Here is an 8,822-nt window from a genome sequence, read left to right on the forward strand (position 1 = left end):
TGGCATTCATCATAATCCTTGTGTGAGAATAGTGAGATTTACAGCAGCGTCATGGGCAGAAGACAGACAGATGTTTGAGTCTGAAGGTTGAAATCGGTAAAGAACGACAGAATTAGAGATATAAAAATACATTATTTAGAATGAACAACTAAACAGATACTAATACGCATATACCTATAATAGAAGATCCACAATTTTTAGATTAATTTTTTTATAAAAAGCTTGCCTACACAGGGTATCTGGTTGACCCTCGGGGTAAGAGTGAGGTCTGGGGTCCAATGGGACGCAACAGGAAATCACGTAAACAGAATGTTTTTACTTCTGACCAGTCACATAATGGCATCGTGGAAGGGCTCATATTCAAATATCACCCGTCTGGATTAGGACACACCCACTTTGGGTTAGACATAGTCATAGCTGTCTGTGATTCACATGAGGAACAAGTCAAATCCTCATGATGTTCAGGTGTGTAAACTTTTGCAATAGAGCTCCAGTCCTTTTTTTTTTTTTAATAATGGAATTGAATGATAATTAATCAGGAGGCAAAGTCCCTAGACCAAATTATTATTAGGAGTTTTTATGTGTGAACCATTTATGGACATAAAAGTCCCTACATTCCAGGAAAAGTGATTCCTGAGTTTAAAAATTAAGAAACCAAAGGATGATATTCATTTTAAACAAATTAGGACCATATTTAGAACATGGCATAAATAGAGAGAAAATGCAGATTATAAAGCAAACAAAGATTCCACTACAATGTGTTCCTTGTAAAAACAACACTGGTAAATTCTCAATTCTGATTGGTCAGAACTATAAACTGATAAAAAGATACAACATGTCGCTTATCGGTCAATAAAATATTCTTAGCATTGGCAAATAACTGTGGAAATCAAGATGTTATCGAACATTTCGGTGGTGACGGTAACTGTCCGTGTCCCCATTAAAATCCAGATTAAATGACCGAAACCCTGAGCATTACTCGTACAAGTTTGCTGAATGTCCAGCTTTTAAGCTTTCGAACGTAAAACATTTCTTGCCAAACGCAAAGCTTTTTCAAGCCTAATGTGTCCATTCAGTCAACAGCAGCAGCATCAGAACACATAAGCATTATATCACACTTTCCCATCTGAAGGCACTTAGAAATACTTCAAACACTGATACAGACCTTTAAGCCAGGTGAATTTGTCCGAGTGGTGTTTTGACAGCGCTAAGTAGGCCAGACCTCGTTCAGGCCAGAGCCGTACATCAGGAGAAGCTTGAAGAGAGAGAAAGAGAGATATCAGGCAGGAGATGGGTAAGAATCCGCACGCGCCAAACTGAGTTGCAAACGCACGTATTCGAGGCATCACTCACGTCAACTCGACAACATAACAAGCAAAAGAAATATGAGGCCTTTCTACTACAATCAGCATCTGAATAAGCTGCTTGGCGCAACAAGGCATGATGAGATGAATATATTCCAGTCAACGCAATCGGATATCACAAAGGCAGCAATAAGTTATGCGTGCGGCTGCGAGTAACAGTGTTGGATCCGAAAGGAGTTCTCTATCTGTAGACATTCATTCTGAGAAACACCAGAGCTATCAGGATAATGTACTAGCAGTGCTACCAGCATGACATCAAGCATATGGGAAATATCAATGTCATCTGCAGGATACGTATTGTTTGGGCGAAAAAATAAGCATCGTCATGACGATGTGATGTGATGCAATCTTGACTATTTTACAATAAAGAGCTGAGGAAATGAGTCCTAAATCCTGGGAAATAAGCATTTTATCACTTAGAGTTCCATCATCCAGAAGTCAGTGGGTTTTTTTGATCGGGTTTTGGGTCAAATGCCTGAAATAACGTCTGTGATTAACACAAGCTCGAGATGTTTTCACGACATAAAATACACAAGTCATTCCAGACATGACATTACACACATAAGGCCCAAATATGTTCTTGTTTTCAGGTTCAACATTGAATGTCTTTGTCTACTTTTATATGAGCTTCATATTAAGCACCACTGTAGAGTGAGACCTTGACACTCAGGGCTTTAAGAATTTGTAATTTTGAATTTTAAGAATTTTTTTTTCTTAGTCTACTAGGAGATATATTTTATAGAAAGTTTCCAAAAAAAAAAGCCAAGAATGGTTCGATTTTACCACACAAATGTTTGTATCTTCAAAGTAAATGTTGATCTCAAACCCATTTCTAAAGTGCAGCTAAAATTCTGTGTAAGAAACACACTGACTCCTACCGAAAGCCAACAGAGTCCTGAGTCACTTTAGATCAGATCTCTGGGTTACACTGATCGAAAATGTCCATTAAGTCCATTTCTATTCCACCAGCGTAATCGAACAGCATTGGACTGGTAAAAATTGCTTAATAACTTCAGTCTTTCAGCTGTACATTGTTTAAAATTATTTCATGGTAATTTTTTTAAGGCTAAAACTCTGTCATCATGTAGCTTCATGTGTGTCCATTTCTGTTCAGAGACCTCATCAAGAAGTTTCTGGTGATTGACCGAGCAAGAAGACTTGGGAATATGAAGGTGAGAATGACGTTAGAATCATTCATTCATTCATTCATTCATTTTCTACCGCTTATCTGAACTTCTCGGGTCAAGGGGAGCCTGTGCCTATCTCAGGCATCATCGGGCATCGATGGACGGAGTGCCAACCCATCACAGGGCACACACACACTCTCATTCACTCACACACACACACTACGGACAATTTTCCAGAGACGCCAATCAACCTACCATGCATGTCTTTGGATCGGGGGAGGAAACCGGAGTACCCGGAGGAAACCCCCAAGGCACGGGGAGAACTTGCAAACTCCACACACACAAGGCGGAGGCGGGAATCGAACCCCCAACCCTGGAGGTGTGAGGCGAACGTGCTACCCACTAAGCCACCGTGCCCCCTTACGTTAGACTCAACTGACCGTTATTAAACGGAAAACCTGGAAGCATGCCAGACTTTTCAACAGTTGGTATCTGACTTCAAACTGAATTGGCTTTCATCCATTTGGCTACAGAACACACTTTTAGATACGACTTGACATAAAGAGATCACACGTAGCTAGCAAAGTTTTGGCTGTTTGCCAGAATCAGTTCACACCGACATTCCAAATATCTTGTTTTTTTCCATAGACGGACACTCATATTTCAACCAAATTGAACACAATGCCACCATGATAACTTGACTTATCTTTTATTCTAAAATGCATGATGTCTGTGTTGCATTAAACCAAAAAAAAAAAAAAGATCCCAAACGCACGGAAAGAAATCTGATTGTGGTGTAGATCTTGGGTGCCTTACAGGATTACCACAAGGAGGAGTGTGCATGGAAACACGCTATCTTCCAGCTGCCCTTCAGTCCCCCTAGAGGGTCAATCAGGGTCGCTTAGACCAGGTGTAGATTTGCATTTAATGGCAGTCATGTTTCATAATGTCCTCTAGCAGATTTGACAAATGAGCATTCAGAGTGGCAGCTGAAACGCTCTCTGTCCCAGTCTCAGTCTCACCGCTGATTTCATCAGTGACTGCATGTGCATCCGTTTCCATTTTCCATCAAGTTCTGGTAATAAAACCACACATGATTACTCATAGCAAATGTGGATTGTCTTACCACTCGTGAGCTTTTTTTTTGTTTGTTTGTGTTTGCACGCTCTATAGCTACGGCGCGCAAAATATAGCGTCCATGCAGAAAGCACACTTGGGTTCATTTCTCACAGAGATCATTGACGGTAGATTATTGCCGTCATGCTTGTTTCGCGCTCATCCTCTTCTCTCTTTTCCGTCGTCTCAGCACGGCATGGTTAAAAGGCAGTAAGAATGAAGAAAAGAGCATGTACTCCTTCACAGGAAGATGGACATGGTCTTACACTGCTGTAATACATCAGCTTGAAGAACGATTCCAGATATTTTATAGCGCTGAAGTCATCTTACAGACGTACAACATGTATACTGCGTGAACTTGTGTGTTTCCTTTTCCTGTGTCCTTGTCTTATATTGGCTATGGATCACCACAACCCAGATGAAAGGTCTCCGACATTCACAATGCCTAACAATCAATGAATCTCGCACAAACATTCCCATATGCATGAGATTTTTTGTTTGGCTGCACTCCCAAGGAGAAAGTAATGCATTCCGTTAGCACGCATGTGTGTTCTTTTTTTTTATTGATTTATTGTTTCAGTAATCTTTCAAATCTGAGATTCCTTTGTTCCTCTATTTGAAGTCACTTATGAAGGTCTTCATGTTGTTCTTATTTGGCAGAACGGAGCAGAAGACGTGAAAAAGCACAGGTGGTTTAAGACTGTAGACTGGGATGCGGTGCCAAATAGGAAACTAAAGGTAAATCTTTTTCATTAAGATCCCAGTGTCAAAGATTGAGATCAACATCTTACACAGAGAGATGTATCTGGACCAACAGGGGACATATCCAGATCAATGGGGGGACATAGCCAGGCTAGTTGGGGGATGTAGCCAGACCAGGGGGAGGACGTAGCCAGACCAGTGGGGTGATGTAGCCAGACCAGTGGGAGGACGTAGCCAGACCAGTGGGGTGATGTAGCCAGACCAGTGGGAGGACGTAGCCAGACCAGTGGGGTGATGTAGCCAGACCAGTGGGAGGACGTAGCCAGACCAGTGGGGTGATGTAGCCAGACCAAATGACAGGATGCAGCCAGAACTATGGGGGTGTGCCCAGACCAATGGGGGACATAGCCAACCCAATGGGGGGGCATAGCTAGACCAATGGGGGGACATAGCTAGACCAATGGGGGGGCATTGCTAATCAAATGGGGATGTAGCCAGACCAATGGAAGGACATAGCCAGACCAATAGGGAGGTTGACCACTATCTATAAGGCAAGAGAAGGATGCCCATTGGAACGGGTTCCAAAATATAAGCTAATAATGAACTGAAGAAATCCTCATTTTGTTATTTCTCCAAAAAAAAATTTGAAAAATTTTGCTCAGCTGTAACTATTCACTGTGGTCATTGAGGCCAATGGATATTTCACTTTATTTCAATTCATAGCTTCACAGAAATCTATAAACTCAGTACAAATTCTAAATGTATCACTTGACCATACTGTACACATTTACAGAAGAGAAATGATTCACAATCACACTGTACGGTGTCACATCTTCATGGTTTCTTCATGATCGTTTTTGGGTTACATTACACTCATTGTCAATCCTCAGCAGCAGATAATGAAGGAGTTAACGTTCCAGAAATTGAAAAGCAAACAAAACACAACAACAAGAAATATATATATATATAGTGTGTGAGTGAGAGAGAGAGAGAAAGAGAGAGAGTGAGAGAGAGTGTGTGAGTGAGAGAGTGGATTAAACACTAGATTAACTCAACTGTTTGTTGCCGATTGGACACAGCTGTGATTAGTCTAGCAAAACCAATTTAAGGAAAAATGATATTAATCCCAGTGTACTTATGGATTTTGACCCTACACTCTCCTCTCTTTTTTTTTTACAGCCCCCTATAGTTCCTAAGGTATCTCACGAAGGTGACACTTCCAACTTCGAAGCTTACCCAGAGGACGAGTGGAAAAAAGAGACTCCAGTGTCACCGAAAGACCTCGAGATTTTCAAGAACTTTTGAAACTGGAAAACAAGGGAACCATGTTTTCCTCCGCTGGTGCAAAAGGACCACTGCAATCCTGGTGGCCAGTCTCGATGCTCTCTTGTCGCAACTCGATCGACAGCACGCAGAGTGACAGGCCATCGTTTTTACTATCACCATCATCCTGAAGATCCTCAAGTGTGGACAGAAGGAAGCGTTTTTTATTTGCGCTTATGTTTGCAAAAAAAAAAAAAAAAGAAAGTAAAAAAGGCACCACTGTTTTTCCTCAAAGGTGTCTAAGCCAAGAACATGCTAGAAGCCAGTAGTTTGATTCGGTTTAGACGAACGCCTGTCACACTATCAGAAACTAGCTTTCAGACGCATCTCTCGTCTAGTTGTGGCGTCATGCGACATGGAAAAGCCAGAGAACCAACAACAAAGTGTTTACACTCTAAAGGTTCTTCTAATCTAGATGTCAGATCATTGTCATATCAATACACATCATTATCATATTTAAAGCTTTTCATCATATGAGTAATAAGACAAACACGATGTGTTCAAGTAGAGATTCACCGATACCTTGGATTTGTTTTGTATTGGGTTTTTTCCAGACCAAATATTAAGTAATTCTAAAAAAAAAAAATGAGTAATCAGTCAATCAGGGATGTCACTCAACCCTAATATTCAGCTTTATTTCATTTTCCTTGGGTAATTAGTGTCCAGGAAAAGTGCACTAGTGCATGTTCATGATCTTAGGCTACTAGACTTGTTCTTTATGAGCGAGTAAGTTTGTGCAAATATTTAGCTACATTAGTTACCTTGGATGATGTAGGGTTGAGGTTGTCTCTTTCAAGTACGCTTTACTACAGCGGTACGTAAAGAAGATGTTTTTGTATGTTTTCGGCTGCGTCCAAATCCGTCATCGCCGAGGACCAATAAGGGCTGATTGTCAACAACAATACACTGGAAAAAAAGCTGATCTTCTCAATCAGCTATTGGGAGGATTCTAGCTAGTGTCCCAAATCACATACCCAAAGCAGTTCTTAGGTTCACAATCGATAGCATATAACGATGTAAAGACGGCTCGTACGGGGCGCACTTATTTCCAGGGATTTCAGAACAGTATAACAGATATTGCGTCATCGGGTAGGCATGGCCTATTTGATCATCTAACCCTAACCGTAGTTTTTGGTTGTTTATTGTTTTCTAAAAGAAATCTACCCGTATGACTGTTTTGTCCTTCGTAGGTATGCTCTTTTTTTTTTTTTGGAAAAAGGACGTTTTTCCAAGACCTCCGGAAACACGCCCACTTTACATCGCGGTAACGAAACCCCTGGAATTTAGTTAACGCCTGTCTCATACACCAGAGTCTCATGAGCCATCTTGAAAATGTTTTCTCATCCGGCGTGAGTGCCTGCTAGCCCTGCCCTTCTTCTGCTACATAACCAAAGCTGCGAGTTGTAAGTGTAAACCTGCTACTCAAACTATTCTCTACTACACAAAAAACAACATTTTTTTAAATACGTCCAGATCGCTGTCCACAACGCAAACTAGGTTCAAACTTAGTATCTCCTGATACTGGATGGTGGTATTGGAGCTTTTTTTTTTGGAGTATCAGACTGATCTTAGCATCTGTATCGATGCATCTCTATCATAAACTCGACAAATATGGGTCTGAGTATCGACGGCTTTGATGATTAATAAAACGACATGGTGCTTATTGACTTTTTTAACCGGTAGCATTAGTTTCCATTGAGGTTTGATGCGGCCTCAGTTAGGACGCTATCCTCGTCATCTCTGCATGTATGTAACGAAACTTTTAGCACTTGCCTAAGGTGGCCTTATGTTAGGATGCATACATGGAACATTAGTTTCTTTTTAAAAAAAAAAAAAAAAGGTACTGGTGCGTTTGAACCCACTGGTGCAGTCGAATCACTTGTTACTCTGGGATATAAAACCTCTGTATAGACACGTGAGACTTAAGTGTGCTGTTAAATTAGGTGTGTGTGTGTGTGTGTGTGTGTGTGTGTGTGTGTGTGTGTGTGTGTGTGTGTGTGTGTGTGTGTGTGTGTGTCCAAATCAAGCTCTTCCTCTCCTATTTCTTCTTTTACTTGACCATAAACAAAATTCCCACATCTTCTACACGGGTTGCATTAATTGTTACACGTTAAGAAGAAGCTCATAAAGGACTCGGTTCTAGTCTTCTAGTCTGTAGTTAAAACACAAACCTGGTTCAGGACTTTCATTATTTATAATGCGCAGTAAAGAAGGCGTGTGGTACAAAACTCGTTCAACTTGTGCAGCTCTAAAGCCACACTGTTAATGATGAAAGTAAATACGTCAGTGCAATAAACGTGTAAAAGACTAAATCTGTGTATTACATATTACAGTATTTAAAAAGGTCCCGGTTTTTATAAAGGACATCGTAGAAGTTCTACAGATCTGAAACTGAGAGCTTGCAGCATGGTGCGGAAATCCGTTACAGGTTAACGACAGCTGGAGGATGTGATGGATGTAACAACATCCGGAGCATCGTCTGAATATACGTCATGTAAATCTCTAACACTAGCTGAGTAGGTTGGTTAGTGATTTAAATAAAAACCTCTCTACTACATGCCAAGTGAAAAGAAATCCTAAGTGTAGTTTTGTGTATTTGTACATTTATCCAGCATTGTTTTTCTTTGTTTGTTTGTTTGTTTCTCCACTGACCCAACTAGTCAACATTCTCACTGCGGCAGCTAGTTAGTCTACTAGTTAACTAGTCTATGCAACCCACTGTACATTACCACTCAAACATTTGGACAAAAAACGTTTCCTATTTCTATTATAGAAATATTTCTACACCATCTTTGGCATCTTCCTTGTCCAGGAATTGAAAATAAGTTGTAGCTACTTATTTTAAGACATGTTCGAGTCAAGTATAAACATATACATGTGCTAACAAATCTCACATGTCTAAGAAAAAAACAGACCATTCAATAGGACAATGATGTGTGTATTCTAATGTTTGACTGGTAGCGTGTAGCCCGTGGATTCATCATCAAACCAGACGACAGTAAGGAGGAAAATATATACAAATCACAGAACATGACAGCTTGAAGTTTCCCCTAACACTTCAACCTAATCCACCGCATGAAGGTTCGACATTCATAACTATGGTAACTCCCTAAATATTATGCCCAACTGAACACTCTGATTGTTGTTGAAAATAAAACCTACAAAACCGTGGAGCCCTAAACTCTCTCAG

The 8,822-nt window shown here is 40.5% G+C and overlaps 1 protein-coding gene across 1 annotated transcript in view; it reads left to right on the top strand.

Moving 5' to 3' along the window:
* prkx (protein kinase X-linked) overlaps nucleotides 1–7,645 on the top strand; it is a 33,724-nt gene extending 26,079 nt beyond the window's left edge. Inside the window, exons 6-8 of the mRNA XM_047803398.1 lie at nucleotides 2,479–2,536; nucleotides 4,268–4,345; nucleotides 5,489–7,645. Coding sequence (XP_047659354.1) covers nucleotides 2,479–2,536; nucleotides 4,268–4,345; nucleotides 5,489–5,614 — 262 coding nt within the window. The 3' untranslated portion in view covers nucleotides 5,615–7,645. The remainder of the gene's footprint in view (nucleotides 1–2,478; nucleotides 2,537–4,267; nucleotides 4,346–5,488) is intronic.
* Nucleotides 7,646–8,822: the final 1,177 nt, after the last annotated feature.

This window comes from Tachysurus fulvidraco, chromosome 18 (genome assembly GCF_022655615.1).
Source record: "Tachysurus fulvidraco isolate hzauxx_2018 chromosome 18, HZAU_PFXX_2.0, whole genome shotgun sequence".
In the NCBI taxonomy this organism is placed as follows: domain Eukaryota; kingdom Metazoa; phylum Chordata; class Actinopteri; order Siluriformes; family Bagridae; genus Tachysurus; species Tachysurus fulvidraco.